The 18,210-nt window shown below is 47.7% G+C and overlaps 10 protein-coding genes and 1 non-coding gene across 11 annotated transcripts; 7 read left to right on the forward strand and 4 right to left on the reverse strand.

The window, feature by feature from the left end:
* Window positions 1-99: 99 nt before the first annotated feature.
* tRNA lies at window positions 100-189 on the reverse strand. Its single transcript is given in 2 exon segments — window positions 100-135; window positions 153-189. It is a non-coding gene; the product is annotated as a tRNA-Arg (tRNA).
* A 423-nt stretch (window positions 190-612) lies between these two features.
* FPRO_14570 (uncharacterized protein) lies at window positions 613-1,275 on the reverse strand (the record flags this gene model as incomplete). Its single annotated transcript, XM_031219611.1, has 1 exon — window positions 613-1,275. The coding sequence occupies one exon, from the start codon at window positions 1,273-1,275 to the stop codon at window positions 613-615; it is 663 nt and encodes a 220-aa protein (XP_031085352.1).
* Window positions 1,276-2,228: 953 nt separating this feature from the next.
* On the forward strand, window positions 2,229-3,107 carry FPRO_14571 (uncharacterized protein; the record flags this gene model as incomplete). The annotated part of the gene is made up of 1 exon (XM_031219612.1): window positions 2,229-3,107. One exon carries the CDS (start codon window positions 2,229-2,231, stop codon window positions 3,105-3,107), a length of 879 nt encoding a protein of 292 aa, XP_031085353.1.
* Window positions 3,108-3,559: 452 nt separating this feature from the next.
* On the forward strand, window positions 3,560-4,955 carry FPRO_14572 (uncharacterized protein; the record flags this gene model as incomplete). Its single annotated transcript, XM_031219613.1, has 2 exons — window positions 3,560-4,187; window positions 4,246-4,955. 2 exons carry the CDS (start codon window positions 3,560-3,562, stop codon window positions 4,953-4,955), a joined length of 1,338 nt encoding a protein of 445 aa, XP_031085354.1.
* Window positions 4,956-5,217: 262 nt separating this feature from the next.
* On the forward strand, window positions 5,218-7,446 carry FPRO_14573 (uncharacterized protein; the record flags this gene model as incomplete). Its single annotated transcript, XM_031219614.1, has 8 exons — window positions 5,218-5,313; window positions 5,363-5,472; window positions 5,520-6,281; window positions 6,327-6,413; window positions 6,459-6,745; window positions 6,794-6,998; window positions 7,044-7,196; window positions 7,248-7,446. 8 exons carry the CDS (start codon window positions 5,218-5,220, stop codon window positions 7,444-7,446), a joined length of 1,899 nt encoding a protein of 632 aa, XP_031085355.1.
* Window positions 7,447-7,807: 361 nt separating this feature from the next.
* On the forward strand, window positions 7,808-8,599 carry FPRO_14574 (uncharacterized protein; the record flags this gene model as incomplete). Its single annotated transcript, XM_031219616.1, has 1 exon — window positions 7,808-8,599. The coding sequence occupies one exon, from the start codon at window positions 7,808-7,810 to the stop codon at window positions 8,597-8,599; it is 792 nt and encodes a 263-aa protein (XP_031085356.1).
* Window positions 8,600-9,254: 655 nt separating this feature from the next.
* On the reverse strand, window positions 9,255-9,596 carry FPRO_14575 (uncharacterized protein; the record flags this gene model as incomplete). Its single annotated transcript, XM_031219617.1, has 1 exon — window positions 9,255-9,596. One exon carries the CDS (start codon window positions 9,594-9,596, stop codon window positions 9,255-9,257), a length of 342 nt encoding a protein of 113 aa, XP_031085357.1.
* Window positions 9,597-10,854: 1,258 nt separating this feature from the next.
* On the forward strand, window positions 10,855-12,279 carry FPRO_14576 (uncharacterized protein; the record flags this gene model as incomplete). Its single annotated transcript, XM_031219618.1, has 2 exons — window positions 10,855-11,417; window positions 11,472-12,279. 2 exons carry the CDS (start codon window positions 10,855-10,857, stop codon window positions 12,277-12,279), a joined length of 1,371 nt encoding a protein of 456 aa, XP_031085358.1.
* A 461-nt stretch (window positions 12,280-12,740) lies between these two features.
* FPRO_14577 (uncharacterized protein) lies at window positions 12,741-14,937 on the forward strand (the record flags this gene model as incomplete). The annotated part of the gene is made up of 2 exons (XM_031219619.1): window positions 12,741-14,732; window positions 14,776-14,937. The coding sequence occupies 2 exons, from the start codon at window positions 12,741-12,743 to the stop codon at window positions 14,935-14,937; spliced, it is 2,154 nt and encodes a 717-aa protein (XP_031085359.1).
* A 429-nt stretch (window positions 14,938-15,366) lies between these two features.
* Window positions 15,367-16,323, forward strand: FPRO_14578 (uncharacterized protein; the record flags this gene model as incomplete). Its single annotated transcript, XM_031219620.1, has 2 exons — window positions 15,367-16,020; window positions 16,075-16,323. The coding sequence occupies 2 exons, from the start codon at window positions 15,367-15,369 to the stop codon at window positions 16,321-16,323; spliced, it is 903 nt and encodes a 300-aa protein (XP_031085360.1).
* Window positions 16,324-16,484: 161 nt separating this feature from the next.
* On the reverse strand, window positions 16,485-18,183 carry FPRO_14579 (uncharacterized protein; the record flags this gene model as incomplete). Its single annotated transcript, XM_031219621.1, has 5 exons — window positions 16,485-17,228; window positions 17,280-17,447; window positions 17,501-17,904; window positions 17,955-18,049; window positions 18,110-18,183. The coding sequence occupies 5 exons, from the start codon at window positions 18,181-18,183 to the stop codon at window positions 16,485-16,487; spliced, it is 1,485 nt and encodes a 494-aa protein (XP_031085361.1).
* Window positions 18,184-18,210: the final 27 nt, after the last annotated feature.

An 18,210-nucleotide genomic window follows, 5' to 3' on the forward strand; every position in this document is an offset into this window, starting at 1 on the left:
TTATCCGCCAAATAAAGTTTGCCTCGAGCAGCCCGCCTCTGGTGCATATATCGACTGGCAAAAATAACAACGTACAAAAGGTATAATGCAGCGAATTATCGACCACGCCAGGAGTCGAACCTGGAATCTCTAGAGAATTCGGGAGCTGGAAACCGAAATCTAGCGCCTTAGCCATTAGGCCACGCGGCCGGAACTGTTGATGATTGGCTCGCTTCTAGGAGAGGTCAAGTTGTCGACGCGTCCAGGCGCGTGACAAATTGAGGAATAGGGTAGTTGAACGCAACGTTAGGAGTTCTGTTAATTCTAATTACTCTTATATGTTAATCACTGCCCTTCTTAGAAATGGGTTTACTTAAAGATAGCTGAATTATCTTTATATCTAGAATAATATCTCTTTCTCTTTAGCATAACAATTAGGATTAATATCTCGATTTAATGTGACTAGATATAGAACAATTAACACAAGCAACTTTGCTAAACCAAAAGTAAATGCAGTCTGTTAAATGATAATACTGGACACCATAGCAATATTTATCCATCGTTATATAAAGATTATAACAGTGGCTTGCCTGTTGAAGGCAGAACTTCCCTTCCAACACGGTTTTGGTAACCCTACTTAGTCTCCTGGAGCTTCAGCAACTTCTGAACAGTCGGGCGCTTAAGCATATTTTCAGCCCATTTCTTAACGTACGGATAATCATCCTGGTTAAAGTCCTCATTGGGGATTCGCGGTTCAGCGGTATGCTGCCAGGTGAAGAACGCGATATCCACGTATGAGAGTCGACCACCCAAGAACCAAACGTTTCCATCCGCATCAGGCTCCTGCTTAGCCAAATGCCCATCCAGCACCCCGGTCACGCGGTTGACCTCTTTGACATAGCGCTCACGAGCTTCAGGAAGTGGCTGGTAGATGATGAACCACATTGCCTGGCCGTAATACGGTCCCTGGCCGGTGGTCTGGAAGAAGAGCCACTGGCGAGCGTGGTATACTTCCGCTGTGCCCGGTTTAAAGCTAAGTTTGTTGTCCTTGTCATAGGTCTCGGTCAGGTACTCGATGATAGCACCTGATTCCCAGAGAGTGAGGTTGGTATTCGGGTCCTGGATAGAAGGCAGTCTGCCATTGGGGTTGATGGCGACATACTTAGGGTTCTTGACGTCGGTGAGAGGGATGACTTCTGTCTCATAAGGGAGTCCCAGTTCCTCGCACAGGAGGATGATCTTGCCAGCATTGGGCCCGTGGACTCCCAACAGTTTGATAGGCTTAATTTCTGCCATAGCGATGAACGATGATTCGTATGATGATAGATGGAAGGGGAACGGATTTGAAATGTATATGACGATGTAAGTCCCAGTAGCGATGACAGAGTGTCGAGTGACCTTCTTCCTAAGGGAATTGTATCTCTTTAAATACATGACTTTGCCTTCCTACACCCAACTTAACTACGTTCTTTGGAGTTGAACAGACTTAATACTAAGCATGACCGCGGAGGGAACTGACAAATGCAAATAGGCAGTGGTACAACAAGTGATTAGTCAAGTTGTGATGAGGTTCGAGGGTTCATCATGATTGTCCTCATGTAAGCCGAGTAAAGTGCCTGGTTCCGCGGAACTGGTTGTTCCAATTTAATTGGCTGGCTTATGGACAGCGAGCAACAAAAGTCCCGACCCCGAATTGCTTTACAAATTGACAGATTGACAAATTGTTTCATTAAACTATTTTATGTAAAGATAACTTAAGCGTTAGGATAGACCAATGTTTCTTGCTTCGAACCTAGATATCAGAGCGATGAATTCAATACGTATGATGGACCCGATGTAACACGACAGGTCATGCGAATCCTCCGCAACCGCCACAACCATGCATATCCAGTCTAATACATATAAGTACACTTGGCAAAAGTTCTAAAAGTATTATATGAAGATCATCGTGAAAATTTCATTCTTTTACGAGGTCCTGCTCGTCTCCGAAGACTACATCCGATAGTCCGACTTTGAACCGAGACGGTCCCACTCTCTCGGTTTTGGTGATCGGAGTCCGATTCGGCTGAAGTCATCATCCTCGCAGGAAACTCAATCCCAGTTCGGCAAACGGCACGCGACCGAATAATAATATCAGTCACGACACTGGCTAATACGAATATAAATACGGTCACCGCTATCTAATTCATGCCAAGAACTGAACAACACTCTCCAGACTGACACTCCCATCAAAGAGTCTTCAATTGACAATGTCACGCGTCGCTTCACTATCACGACGTCATCTTCTCACCAGCCTCACTCAGCAACCCAAACGCTACTTCTCAGCTACCATGGCTTCATCTAAAGACAAGTGGTCCGCAGACCAATACGTCAAGTTCCTCAAAGACCGCACCCGACCTTCCACAGACCTTCTAGCCCACGTTCCCAACACGTCTCCCAGGCGTGTCGTGGATGTTGGCTGCGGCCCCGGCAACTCAACCGCCGTGTTAGCCGAACGCTATCCCAACGCTCACGTCTCAGGCTTCGATTCCTCAGCTGACATGATCAAGAAGGCGAAACAGACTCTTCCGAATGTATCATTTGAGGTCGCTGATCTTTTGACATACAAGCCTGAGGAACCTGTCGACGTTCTCTTCTCCAATGCTGTTTTTCAGTGGTTGCCTAATGGACAACGCCTTGAGATTGTGAGAAAACTTCTTGAGCATGTAGCGCCTGGTGGAAGTCTCGCTTTTCAGGTCCCATACAATCTTGAAGAGCCAAGTCACAACCTGATGCGAGAGACAGCTGATACACCCAACATGCCATGGACGGAGAAACTCAAAGCTGCCAACTACTCCCGAGACCAGTTTCCTTCGCCAACTGAGATATGGGATGGCTTGAAGTATTTGTGCTCTGATCTCGATATTTGGCAGACGACTTACATGCATGTTATGGAGAATCATGAGGGCATTGTTGAGTGGGTCAAGGGGACTGGCCTTCGACCGTATCTCGACCCATTGTCGGAGTCTGAGCAGGAAGCTTTTGTTGAGGCTTATTTGAGTAAGTTGAAGAAGGGTTATGCTGCACAGAAAGATGGGAAGGTTCTTCTGCCGTTTCCTCGGTTGTTTGTTGTTGCGACTAAGGCATAAATATGCAGCCGAAGGCCCGAAACATTATACATATTACTGTGGGTAGAATAACACAAAAATTTAACTTGAAAATCTACTGCTTGATAAGGGACAGACTTTGACCGGGTGATTGGACCAAGGTATGTGCGTGATAGCCGCTGTGGCGTAGGACATATCATAATCGATAATCCGTGGCCAATAAGCAATGTTTGTTTCACACATTGCATGCTGATTTATTATGCGACGCAGGCGCTAGAAGAAAACAGAACGCAGCTTTGGAACGGCGGTGTCTGCAGGCTGAATTGCATCTGGTCGCCTTAATCTGCCTTGGGCACGTATGCGCCGCAAGGCAACTGATATGAGGCTCAAGAGCATGAAAATGAAGTCTGTGCCAAGAAAAAACTTTCCCGATCGTACTTTCGCTTCTCTAGATTGTAAATGTTGCAGACAAAATTAAAGCAGATCTCGGCAGTATGTCTAGTTTTATCGAAATCGAAACCAGTCCTCTCCTGGCAGAATCCAACACTGATGAAGCCAAGAGAGTCCGAGACGAGGCTAAGGCTACACTGCAGCAGAAACACCCGACTCTTGTTGACATGGCTGCCATCGACATACTGAAGGTCTTTGGAGCTATGAGAGAGGCACGACTTGAGATTGCGGAATTATGCATTTCAATATCTTTTCCTCTCGTTATTCTACAGTGCCGTTCTTTAAGCAACCTTCTGGCATCTCTGTCTGCATTCGATGACCAAGGGAAAGTACCCGAAATGACGTGGCATGCACGGAATCTCTCCATATTGGGCAAACTGGAAAATGGATTTGGCTACTCGTGGAGATACCAGTGGTGTATTGTGTTCGAACGCTGGAGTAATCAAGTCAAGGATCATCACTGGCTCGGTGACAAGACCGGCGACTTGCAGAGCAACGTTGCCCACGTTCGGCCTATTTTCCTTTCTGTGAAAGAGGCGTTTATGCAGATTGACAAGATGGCTGGGACATCTCTAGTGGACTTATTGTCGGATGTACAGCACGCTTTTGACATGTTTGAGCATAGGTTGGCGGAATGTTCGGCGAAGGCCGAGGAATTGCGTGTCGAACAAGGTAAGATTGGGTTGACAACTCTGCTCGTCGTTTGTTAATTTGGTACTAATCTCACTAGAACGCCCCAAGCACCTCTCACCATTCGTCAATTCTTCTAGTGGTCAATCATGGTCGAGCGGCTCCAATATTCCATCTGGTGGCATTACCCAAAGAACCTCATTCGGGAGAGATGGTAACGCCACTGCAGTCCAGGTGGACAACAGTTCTACCAAGCCCAAGGAGAGGCGATTGACGAAGCTACGACAGCGCTTTAGCATCAACCCTGACGCACGTGAAAACCATTGGACAACTCTCTTTGGACTTAGCAAATCACCCGTTGTCCTGATCCTTACCGCCGCAATGCCACCAACCATCTACTCTACCATCCTATGTGGACCTCCGGATGCAGTACCTGCGTTAGACAGCAACTTCTACTCAACGCTCAGTCAGTTCATCTCATCACTCGCAGGACTGTACGTCATCGTGAAACCAATATTCAGCGGTAATAAGAAGGACAAGATCAAGACAAGCTTTCCTAAAACATTCTACACGATGCTCACACTGTCGTTGCTGACGAGCCTGACGAGCGCGGTCGCATACGCTTGGAGCCCAGCGGCTAGTATCCCGCTGGCATACGTGTCTGGACTGACGCTTAATATTGCGACTCTCCTGATTATTCAGGACTCGGGGAATCAGATCAAAGAGACTAACAGGTACAACGAGGACTTGGTATTTGCTGTCAATGAGTTGGAAATGGAACTGGCAGAGAATCGGGCGGAGAGATCGTAAAGAGTTTAGTTGGAGGATGAATTGATGACAGCCGGAGAAAAGCGTATGCGAAAACAAATCAATTAGTGTACACCACCAGGCTCTGAATTAATGCTTTTTTTATCACTGGAGGGAAGAATATCATGGTGAGTGCGACGTGTATGTAGCAACCGAGATATGCATCTATCGAAGCATCACTGAAATTTCTGCACGTGCCACAGCCGGAGTTTGCCATTCCTCCCCGGACAACAGTGCAATCGCTCTATAACACCGATAATCCAACATGGCAGAACGAGAAGAAGGCAGTCCTGCTATAGAAGCACACGGCTCAGATGAAGGCCCTCCTTCAAAGAGACAAAGAGGCTTCATTGCCAGACAGGTAAGCATCATAGCGTCTCACCGCGGATGAGATGACTCAAACATGATAGGCGTGTGAGTACTGTCGCCAGAAAAAGACAAGATGTGATGAAGATTTCCCATGTGGACTTTGCAAGTCCCTTGGTCTTCAGTGTAAATTCACCCAAAGAAAAGCAACCCGGTAAGTCTCATGCTCCCCCAATGAAACGCCAACACTAACAGCATCAGGAATGAAGCTTCTCTCGGCATGATCGTTAACATCCTCCGTCGCATCGAAGGTAAAATCGACGACTCGAAACCCCATGACTCACATCCCACGGATCATCGCTCCATCGCCGCCGCCTTACGACCATTCAATCCTAGGTCTCCCGCAAACTCAAGCGAAGTCCTCGGTGTCCCATCGTTTCTGCGCCACGAAGCCATCGACTCACCAGCTGCACCGACCGATCCTAATCCCGCTATTTCGTTCAGTGCGCACCAAGTACTCTTCTGGCCAGCTATTCAATCATCATTGCCTGAATCTGTAAAGTTGATGTGTCAGATGCAAGGCGGTACATATTCTACCCGCCTTGAAGCTTCACGGCCTAAGCTCCCGCACGCTGCGTCTGTAGACATATCATCAGATTGGTTGTCGAAGCTTAGTATTGCGACGTTGAAGCAGTTATCTGATGTTTATTTCACAACGTTTAACCTTGCAAACCCTATTCTGGACCAAAAGACGTATTTTCAGCGCACGCTTGGCGTTGCGATTGATGGGAACTTTGGAATTTGCATTGAGAGCTGTATAGTCCTGGCTGTGATGGCTCTAGGTTCGATGGGACAAAAAGCGCTGCAGGAAGCTGGGTTTGCTGGGACGCCGGCGTCGAGTCCGTATGTTGGACAAGACGCCGAGATGCCGGGGCTGGACTTTTTCAATGAGGCGAGGAAACGGTTTGGGTTCTTGATGTGTGAGCAGGACTTACAGGCTTGCCAGTTTTATCTACTATCAGGGTAAGATTTTATGTCGTGTCTCGGGATGCTAGCTGACGTTAACAGGTTGTTCTACGCTGAGGCTCTCAGACCCATCGATTGGTGGGCAATGCTCAGCAAAGCAAGCGCATGCAGCGCCTACTTCTGGAACAAGTAAGCCGCCCTTCATCATAAATCAAACCCATCTAACTATTCAAGTTTATCGCGGGATCGCGATGAGTGGATGCTAGACATGCAGTCCCGCCTGTTCTGGATAACAAGCATGTTCGAAGCCGTCCTCTCCCAAGAACTCAACCTCCCTCCCAGTAATTCCCTACATCTCGAAGAACACATCGCTCTACCAAAGTTCATCTCCGCTCAGGATATTGCATCATTCGGATCGTTTCGATATCCAGGTGATGACCCGTTTTTTCACTATCACTTCTTATCACAGCTTGCGCACCGACTTATCTTGACAAGGGCGAGGAATAGTTTGTTTCACTTCAGTAAGTTTAATAGAGGTTATTATTCGGTGGAAATACTGATCGTGGTAGATCCTACTGCAGACTATCCACCTGAGCCTGTTGAGGATGAGCTCATCAGACAGTTGGAGCAATGGCGGGAACGGCTTCCGCCTATGCTTCAGTTTGACCCGAAGTCGCCCTTGACACAGGCCGAGTCTCCTTCCGATGCGCTTGTCACGGCTTGGTTGCATGCTCGATACTTTGTCGCGAGATATCACATCGGTCGACCTCTACTGTAAGTACACCCATCCAGTAATCCTCAAGATACTGACCTTGAAAGCCACCGAGCCCTGGAGAGACCAGCATCTCTGACCGAAGGGCATCTCCGAAAATGCCGCGACGCTATAAGCGCTGTTCTTGCATGGGCTTCCGTAATTCAAGTCACAGACACAATGAGGAGCTGCAATCCTCTCAAGTTCTTCGTCTGCAGCCAGTAATGCTACCTAGCCCCTCCCATTTCATACCAATTCTAACCCGATCTCAGAATATTCGGCCAAATATGCGTCATATACGCCCTCAGCGTATCGCCATACCCCTACATCCGCGACACCGTATCAGACGTCAACAAAAAATGGACAAACTTTGCTCTAAACTATCTCGAAGCCGGTGCATTCTACAGCCCCGCAATAGAGCAGGACTTTAAAATAGCAAAGATTCTTTGTGAGGATATAGGAAAGATATGAGTATTATCGAATCGGTAGATCAAACTGCTTGCAGGGTTCGGGCTCGGCATAAAAAATAGACGTAAATCCGCAATCTTGTCGGTTTTACGTCACTATCATCTCGTTGATCGCTATTGGACTTCTTCGTGTTTATCGGACTTTAGACTATTGTGGAGAGTTGCCGTCCGGATCGCTAGCCTCTTTTGCATTTTGGAGTTAGTGCCTATGACGCGAACATCTGTCCGTTTCCACCGCCGGTACAACTACAGTGCCGAAGTTCCGTGGTCGTTTTCATATATCTACGCGTAACGATTGCGATATCCATTTCAGAAACCAAACTATACAATTATCCCGTCTTTAATCAAACTGAGAAATCATCAAAATGTCACAAGATGGTCTCGCCTTCAACTGCGCCGTCATCACTGGTGGAGGCGGCGGTATCGGCCGTGCACTAGCCGAGTACTTGATCTCCAAGGGCAAAAAAGTTCTTCTCGCTGGACGAACTGAGTCGAATCTCAAGTCTACTACTCAAGAAATCGGTGCTGCGGGTTACTATGTTCTTGACACGGGCAAGACAGCCGATATTCCTGCTTTCGTCAAGAAAATCACCAGCGAACATCCTGAGCTCGACTGTCTCATCAACAACGCTGGTGTCCAGCGCCCCATTGACGTCTTGAAGAACGACGATTTCCTCGAAAAGGCAGACCAGGAAATTGACATCAACATTCGCGGACCGATGCATCTCTCCTTCGCCTTAATCCCTCACTTCAAAACCAAGCCCAACGCTCTGATCGTCAACATAACCAGCGGTCTAGCCTACATCCCTTTCTCGGTCATCAACCCCGTATACAACGGCACCAAGGCTTGGCTACACTTCTTCTCCATGAACCTGCGCACTCAACTCAAGAACACCAAAATTCGCGTTGTTGAGATTGCCCCACCGATGGTGGAATCGAACCTTCATCGAGAGAGGGAGAACCCTGATGACAACAAGAAGGAACATGCGCCGCATACATTGACCATGGAGGAGTTTATGAGAGAGATTGTGCCTAAATTTGAGAAGGGTGATGATACGATTGGGGCGGGTATGGCGGCTAAGGCTATTGATACGTGGTATGGGGCTTTTGGGGGGCTGTATGAGGGCGCTGCTAAAGACTATAAGAGTGCCCTATGAGTGGCCTGAAAGATGGGACAGAAGTTGTATGCCAGACGTTAGACACGGTCTTTATCACTTGTTACAACTGATAAGTGGTCTCAAAAAGGCATCTAGATTCATATAAATGGAGGCCGAAATACATCGATGCCTTATATATAGTTTCGAGTTCATTACCTCGTAGGGCTGAGACTTTTCGACTTCAACCTTATCACAGTTCCTACAACTATCTAAAGAATCCCCACTACATAAGTGAGCGAAGTGAGAAAGAACCCATGTTCATCCATTCCGGACGGCAGGCGCAGTGACTTGAAATGGTGATTCTGCAATCCTAGGGATTAAGAAAAGAATGATTCAGAAATGATAAGCATTCTGTCTAGGAGGCATAAAGTTAAAAAAGTCTTTTAATGCGAGAATTATTCGTATCGTAAGATGATGTAAGCTAACATATAAACGCAACTGTGATAAGACTGAGAGTTCAAAGAGGCTTCAGCCCCAGTGCACACAGGCAAAAGATGGATCAAAACCAATAGGCAGTATACTTTTTGCCCCTCATGTAAACTCAATCATTCTGTTATCCTTGTATAATGAGCGTTGGGACAAAGGCTAGGAGGCTTAGTCGATTGAACAAAACTCGAGAACAATAAAGATATCTTACCTTGGTCCAACATCAGCACTAAGCATACCGAGGCGGCTTCTCATCGGGATATCCACCCAAACCCTCGTTAGGCCTATCCGCCGCCAACGGCTTCTCATCCTCTCTCTGCACATGCGCAGGTGGCTCAACGCCCTTCTTTTTCCATTCCCGACGAGCAATCATATCGTCAGCACCCCGCATATCTTGCTTTCCCTTTTCAGCGATAGCTCTATTGTCGGCGCTATCTTTGAGAGTCTCTGGGTGTTTCGGGTCGGTGTCGAAGGCTTGATCTGTTGCGTCGAGGACTTCGCCTCGTAGAGCGTCGCCGGCTCCACGGATACCCTTTAGGCCTGTCTTGACGTCGTCAATGATTTTTGACATTTTGATGGGTTTGATGTTTTTGATGGTTGTTGTCAAGGCTTGGCTTGATAGTCGGGTTATATCCTATGCTGAGGTATGACGTAACATGGGACATGACGTATCTCATCTCGGATCTTCGGAACAAACCTGATGCCACAGTGATGCGGCATGGCAACACCTGGGCTTAGTCACTTGAGATGATCCGGTTTCAAAGTGATTGGAAAATATCTAAACTATCAATGAGAATTGCCTCCCACGGACTGGAGTGGCTTGTTGAGGAGTCAAACCAAATTGCCAAATGCCCCTCAAGTACTGATTGATCGATAATTCAAGCTTGTGACATCTCAACGAGACATATCAAGCCAACGCACTGAATATTCCCAATTAACTCCTGGTTTTAGAAGATAATACGCGCTGCCCCCGAGTACAGGTCGTTTGTTCATCTGTCATCGGATTTGGTATAAGGGACAAAATAAGAATTCGCGGTGGCTTTGCTGGCTCTCATAATCGAAGCCTTTGCTCAGATAATTATGGAGTTATATGCTGCTGTTGATTTCAATAGCAATGCATGCCATAATTCACTATGTTCAGAATTATAGTATCTATAGAGATGCATTTGATGAATTTCTAAACGTATACTGCCAAGATATTGGCAGTGTCCATACAGATCTAGAATTGATGAATAACAGGGTTTTCTTCTGCTGACAATTATAGGTAGGAAGCTCGGAGAAGACAACAACACAAAAACACGAACAAAGAGATCAAGCACCACCATCCACCTCCGGCGGGGGATGAACGACAGGGATTCCGTGTGCTAAGGTGCCTAGTAAGTTATTTCATTTTTCTCTACGAAGTATAATCAGGCTGAATAGCTAGTCCGGGGTAAAACGTAAGGTTAATAGCTATAAGCGTTTCAATGAGAGCTCATCCAGACCAGAAAAGTATACAACAAAAGCTCCATTGAAGCTCTCCCCCGCCGGAACTCCCACCGGGCTTCTTTAAAAGACATGGTCCGGGTGGGAGCCTTGCATCCTTGCCTTTAATAATCGGCAGATCTTCCCCGCAAACAGGTCACAAGAACGAACAGCTTCCGCATTACCAGGGTCTCAATTGCCGGTTATCCGTTGGGGTACCTTTTACCCAGCGAAATATTGCAGGGTTCTCCAGGAAATGTACGTAGATCATGAGGATGGACTGTGTTATATAAAGAAAGCCGTTGACCATAGTCATTATCGTGGAATAGTATCCAAACGCATTCTTCTTTGAGCACTTCTTAACAATGTGGATCGTCAAGGCGTGCTCCATCCTCGCTGCTGTCTGCACCGTGACTGCTGACAGCGCTGGACCCAAGATCGACTTCTCTTCCAATACTGGCTCTCCTCAGCATCTCGCTGCTGGTATTCTATACGGTATACCAGACAACACGAACCAGATTCCAGACAGTCTTCTCTCTGGCTTCGGCTTCAACTATTACCGAGGTGCAGGTGCCCAAGTCTCTCATGGGTGGAGCTACGATGAAGCTAGCTTCCAACAGCGCTTTGCTAGTGCTCATAACAACTACATTGTCACGCGTCGTCACAATGGTGGCTTTGTCTTGTTGCTGAATGACCTCTGGGGCTTTGACTGCTCCTCCAATAATAACACCTCGCCGGGTCCAGGTGATAATGGTGATTGGTCGTCCTACGACAAGTTTGTTCAGGCTATCATTGCGAACGTCAAGAAGTATAACATGCAGGAAGGTCTGGTCATTGATATCTGGAACGAGCCGGAAGGGGGCTGCTTCTGGGGCCGCAGCATTGACCAGTGGCTTCAGATGTGGGGACGCGGCTGGCATCAATTCAAGTAAGTTATGACTTATCTCTATTTTACGACGTGGACTATATACTGACTATTCAGTGATGCATTCGGAAAGAACGTGTTGACGTCCGGACCAACTCTCGCCAACCAACCAGGAACAACCAATTCCTGGTGGACACAGTGGGCTCAATTCGTCAAGAACAACGCGTCCATTCCTGATCAATACGTATGGCACGAGGAGGGCGGTTCAGGCTCCGACTTTGAGTACAGCTACGGCGTCCTACAACAGATCCTCACGAAATACGGCCTCCCCCAACGTCAAATCAATATCAATGAGTACGCCACTTTCAATGAGCAAGTCCCGGCCGGATCTGGATTCTGGATCTCCCAGCTCGAACGCCGTAATGCTATCGGTCTTCGTGGCAATTGGCTAGGAGGCACCCAGCTTCACGACTTAGCTGCCAGCCTTCTCTCCAAGCCTGATCCTTCAAACTACGCTTCTACGGGATACTTTGCCAACGGAGACTGGTGGGTGTATAATTACTACTCGCACAACATGACGGGCCAGCGAGTTTCGACTTCTGTGTCTTCTGATGGTCGACTTGATGCATATGCTACGGTGGATACTACGGCGCGCACCGCCAGAGTATTGTTTGGCTGCTATCCGCCTACCACTGGTACTTACGATGTGACATTCTCTGGTCTGGCAAAGCTGGGCTTACCGTCTTCTGGAACACTTCAGGTTAGGACCTGGAAGTTTGCTGTGGGCAGTGACGTGCACTATAGCCAGATGGGGCCTCCTCAGGATTTGGGCTACTATGGTCACACTATCAGCAACGGTCAGGTTACTTTGCCGTTCTATCAGACTGATGATGTGACTACATACGCGTGGGAGTTTAAGTTCTAGTTCTTCTTGTGCGTCCTGAGTTGTCGGCATACTCTGGGATTTCGGGACGGTCGGTTTGCCTGTTGCAGGGGATGTGACGGAAGTGCTTTAGTGGAGAGCAAGAGTATTAGCCGGTAGTGAATTTGAACCATATTGCGACGAGTCGTGTCAACCAGTGACAATGCCGATCAGTAATCAACTACTGTATCTTTCTTGAGCCGAAATCCTATTATTGTTCCTACCTTGCTGATAATTGAAGTTGGCAGAAATTTGAAGAGCCCATAATCTAAACTTACCCTGTATCTGCCGCGCCCTGATTGGCCCTTCGAGCGTTAGAGCAGGCTAACGCCCACGTGGTAGCGCTCTTTGGCTGCCGGACCTAGCGGCATCAGTCAGCAATGACGCCAACGATTCAAGATGCGTTGTTTACAAACCTCGAGTTTCCTTCACAACCTTAACATGCGCCTTTAAAGGCTATAAAAATGGTCATTTTGACTTCCATTCGAAAGTCACCAGCTTACTTATACGCTAAAACATATTGTCTTTGCTCATTGGTCTCCCTCGTTCAAGCAACGCCTGTTTCATCGAGGGTTCGGGTGACTCATACAAGAACACGTTTTCGGAACGGTCGAGTGGTGGTTTCGTTGCCTGCGATAAAGGGACAGGGTCATACAGACTGTCATCGACCACCGTCTAAAGTCTCGTTGTCGCAAAAAAGTAGAGGGATCGTTGAAAGATGGTATCGAAGAGCTGTTGACTTAGCATCTGTCAAGACACTCCTGCAGAGGGACGAGACGGACTTTGCAACGTACCCGGAACTACAATGGGATGCTAAAGTACGGCAAAGCCCCTTTCTTCACCATGAAGAACAAAAGTTCATTGAGCTTCGCAAGTTGAGAATATCCTCACAAGGAGAAGATTATTTGCATCGCTTCCTAGACCTCTCACCTGATGAGAAAGTTGACCCCAGAGATGTCCCGCTCATCGCGCTGGGCGGTTCAGGTGGTGGATACAAGGTGATGTATGGCTTTGCCGGGTTCATATCAGCTGCCAAGAAGCATGGACTATGGGATTGTATTACATGGACTGCTGGCGTTAGTGGAAGCTGCTGGACTCTTGCGGCTTACTACACCATCGCTCGACATGACATACAACGATTGATCGATCATTATCTCACAGTGGCGAGTGAACTTGCACACCCTATGAGTATCCATGCCTTGAACATGGTTGCCCGAAGTAAAAGAGGAGTTTACTTTCTAATCGGTCCGCTGGTCAGTAAAGCCCAGAAAAGTATCATAGGCTTGGGAATCATGGATCTTTACTCGACTCTCACAGCAACATATCAACTTCTGTCCAGAGAGCCAAAGGGTAGAATGAGCAGAGCAACATTTCAGTGGTCCAAGATCTGGCACCGATCGGGTATAGATAAGGGTTTGGAGCCAATGCCGCTTCTTGCAGCGGTGAGGCGAGTGCCGAAGTATTCATACGAGCCAAAGACGATATCCGCAAAGGTTAGGGATGCCAAGAAACAACCGACATCTCGACAGCTTGACTCTGTTGAAGGAAATGATCAAGTAAACTCAACAGCATCTGTAAGCAGACGACCTAAGAAGCTCTTCCAGTATTTCGAAATTTCACCCCTCGAAGTGGGCAGTCCGGACCTCAACCGCTATGTCCCAACTTGGGCATGGGGACGAACCTTCATCTCTGGGTATTCTGTGGACCGTCGGCCTGAGCAGTCATTCTCGCTCTTGCTGGGTCAGTGCACTAGCGCTCCAGCTGGCCCTTTGGCGGAGTGTATCAAAGCCCTCTTGGTCACTATACCCAAGAATACAATGGTGGCACGATTGGTTACTGTCTTCAACAACCTACTCCAGTCGAAGCGCTTTGAGGGCTTTTGGGGAAATCCGATTCGTGCGGGGCATGATCCGAATCCGTTCTATGGACTTGAAAGACCTGTCGGGATGCGAGAGCATACGTCAGAGCATTCTACGTACATCTCACGAGCTGCTCATCAGCATCAAAGAGGGATGCATAGCAGTGACAAATCCGTTTCCAATCCTGAAGCCTTACAGTCACATTCTTTTCCGCCATGGGAAGCACAGGGACGTACACGACTCATGGACTCCGGTATGGCAAACAATCTGCCAAATCATATCCTCGCTCGACCAGAACGAGGCGTTGACGTTTTCATATCGTTCGATGCATCTTCGGACATTCACACTGGAGCAGCAGTTCAGCGACTACACCATTTCGCAGCCGACTTCGACATTGACCTGAGAGATGTGACGCGGGAGTTCCACAAGCCACAGCGGAATACAGCCTTGTGCTCAACTCATGCGTTGGAAGTAGAATCTCGATACATAGATCACTACGCCAGAGTCTTTCATGGCACGAGACAGAGTGGGCAAGATATGTATATCATCTACTGCCCACTGTTGCCGAATGCCTTGAACCCGGATTTCAATCCTACGGTAAGTGTTGATCCCATGCATATACCAGTGCTGATTAGTGTAGACTGCATCATTTTCGACATCCACAAACCTCATGTGGACACCGGATCAGATTAAGGGCGTCCTCAGGACAGCAGAAGCAAACCTTTCGATTTATGCTATTAATACAATGAAGCGGGTAATAAGAAAAGTTTATGAAGATAAAAAGGCGCTTAGACTGGCTTAAAAGATTATATTAGACTAATAGCTGCTCTTTTAACTTTTAGAACGCTGTGTAGTTGTTTGTTATTAGAGTAGATAGTATTACCTTCCTATGGTCTACATCGTAATTTGCTGCCCGAACTTAGAAGAGTTAGTCGATACTAAGTAAATACATAAGAGGAAGATGGAGCAAGACATACGCACGTAATGTCAGCACTGGCGCTTTTATCAGCAGGGTGCCCAAACGAGCCGGCCAATTATAGTTCCCAAACTTTAACACGCTAAACTAGTCAAGAGGCTGAGTGGGGACCCGCATATGCCATCTTGTAATAACCCCTTCAAAGGTATAATAAGTACAGTAGAGGGGCTTGCGTTTTCATTCCATTATCCTTTCTTCCAAGCTCCGTCGCTTTCTCCTTGATTAGAGGCCAGTACACAGCTATTTTAAGCAACCATGATGGAATGTCATGCTCTTCAAGTTCCAGATACGCAATGGAACTTCTGTCCCTCCGCAGCCGCGTCCATATTATTCATGGTCCTCTTCGCCATCACAACCATCATCCACCTCATCCAAGCTATCCACTACCGCTCCGCATACTGCTGGGTCATCATAATGTCGGCCTTCTGGCAGGTCTTCACTTACATCTTCCGTACTGTCAGCATCTACAACCCAGCCAGCTTTGACTACTACGCCACATGGTTCGTCGTCATCCTCGTTGCGCCGCTGTGGACCAATGCGTTTGCCTACATGGTATTTGGGCGTATGGTATGGTGCTATACGCCTAATGGGCGATTGTATGGTCTGAAGGCATGGCAGTTCGGATTCATTTTTGTTATACTCGACATAATTGCCTTTATTGTCCAGGTTTATGGCGCGGCCCAGGCTGCTACTGGGAAAGATAAGACGTTGCAAGAAAAGCTAGATGCCTTGCACGTATACATGGGCGGGGTAGGGATCCAGCTGTTTTTTATTCTCCTCTTCACTGTCTTTGGGATTCGCCTCTTCCGCCAACTCCGCAAGTCGAACGACAACATTAATTCTGGCACGCAGAAGAGGCCTGTCATGATGCTATTTTATGCCTTGTTCCTTGCACTGGCTCTCATAGTGGTAAGTAGAGACAGAGCCAGTCGATGAGTGAGTTCATTGACTGACGAGATGCAGCTACGTATTATTTTCCGCCTTGTAGAATACTCTGAAGGCCTTGACAGCACGATACCACGACACGAAGCCTACCAATATGCGCTGGACTCTCTGCCCATGCTGATTGCATTGGTAGTATTTAATGTTGTTCATCCGGGGCGTGTCATGGGTAGAGAGGAGAACATGCCAAAGTTTTGGCAGAGGAACAAAGGAAACGCTAAGGTGCGGTTACGCGATGTACCTCGAGTCACGCCCTCCGAGGATAACTGATATCCCGATCCTTTCAGGGCCGATTCAAGCGTGCACTGAGATATATCTCACGTGGATTCTACTTACAGACCCCAAGAGATTCCACTAGGAGACTCATATTCCTCTTCAGTTAGAAAAGAACTTATATCTCTAATATTCTATCATATATATCTGTGTGATATCTACCACGCAATAGGCTCTTCCCACTCTCTATCTTCTAGACCGTATCGTATCATGGCTTCTCTCTCCCTGGGTCCTAGAGATACAAGTACACTTCTCACCCTCCGCGGTCCAGGAACGTCTTTGCAGCTATGCACGTTCAAGTCTTCCTCTTCGGCTTCCATGATTCTCCGTGCGACTCTTCCAGTCAGGCGGCTGCTCCAAACGCCCTCTTGGGCCTGGTTGGACATCAACAAGGAGATTGCTCTCCGACGGATGGCAGGATCGCGGCACCATGCGACCGTCATGAACAAAACTGGTACAGCTCCAATATCGAGGTGAAATATTGGGGCGGCTTGTGTTTCTTCGAAGGTCAAAACTCGGCTGGCGCAATTTACCAACTCCTCGAATTCGCTGGTATAGCTGTCAAGGCTGAGCACGTATTGGTGGTTTTCTTTATTCTCCCATGGTAGGACGATGTTGAAGTACCGGCGGTGTAGATCTATGAGGGCAAGAGACCTCTGCCCGCTAGGAGTGAATGTGGCTTCATTACGAGAGCTAATGAATCTGTCGAGAGCTTGGGACCACTTAGAGAACATAACGACAAGCGCAGAGCTTGTTCTTTCCGCTAACTGTAATGCTAATATAGCATTAAGAGCTTCCCTGGCTTCCAGTAGGGAATTGAAGGAATAGTTGGTCATGGATGGCGTCAATTGGCAGCCGGAAATAAATTTGAGACAAAGTTCGGGCCTCATGTCACCCACCAGCTAAGGGTGGAATGTTAAAATAGTCACACTTACATCGGCTGATATACTTACCAAAGCTACCTGCAGAGCTAGCCGCGTGAACAAGGTTCGCATATGGTCGCGAATATCACTTAAATCGGTCGCTTGGCTATGCTGCACGTCGATCACTTGATGATGGCTCATCATCCGGAAGCCATCCTTGAATAATCGAATTGCTGTTCCAGTATGTCCCTGCAGGATCTGCTTATAGTGAGCGGCCCGGTGATATGATTCTAGATGATGTGAACGCTTACCTCAATACAAATGAAGACTAAGCATGACACTAAATGGACATGCGACAGCGACCTGTGAGAATCTCGTAGCGCCTTGATGGATAAGATGTAATGCTTCAGTGCAAATGGAATATTATTTCCAGGCACACCATTCGTGTAGGCCTCGTGGTATGCCGAGAATGAAACCAGTGCGTGGGAAATGCTGGGCTCGGACTGGGCAACCTGTAGTATGCTGATCCCCCAGAACTCATCGGGGAAGAAGGATGTCAATTGTGACAGGGTACGCTCCATAAAGAATTGAATAGACCGCGCTTCCTGGGAGTTTCTGTATCCGCATGTAAAGGCTTGTACTTGCGACTGGGCCTGTGATGGCTGCTCTAAGGTTGTTTCTCCATAGCCATCACAGGTGCGGCCGGTTGACGTGCCTATCACAACCATCAGCTTTACCTAGGCTAGCATTCAAAGCGTCACTTACACCTTGTGCATGCGGGTCGTGCTTCATCGCATTTGACACGACGGACTAGATGATGTAAGCAACCTGTGCTGATCTCGACGTCTGGGGGCTTACTTCTGCGTTGCCCGTTAGTACCTGGCTCTCATAAATCTCTGGCCTCAGCAGCGTCGACTCACTTGCAGGTTAGGCAGCCAAGCCGGCTCCTTGGTGCTCTGGCTCGCACTCGCTGCCCCGGCTTCACTCTCGTCATTGGTACGCTTTACTTGTTGATAGGATC

The sequence above is a fragment of the Fusarium proliferatum genome (assembly GCF_900067095.1).
Source record: "Fusarium proliferatum ET1 genome assembly, contig: FPRO_scaffold008, whole genome shotgun sequence".
Taxonomy (NCBI): domain Eukaryota; kingdom Fungi; phylum Ascomycota; class Sordariomycetes; order Hypocreales; family Nectriaceae; genus Fusarium; species Fusarium proliferatum.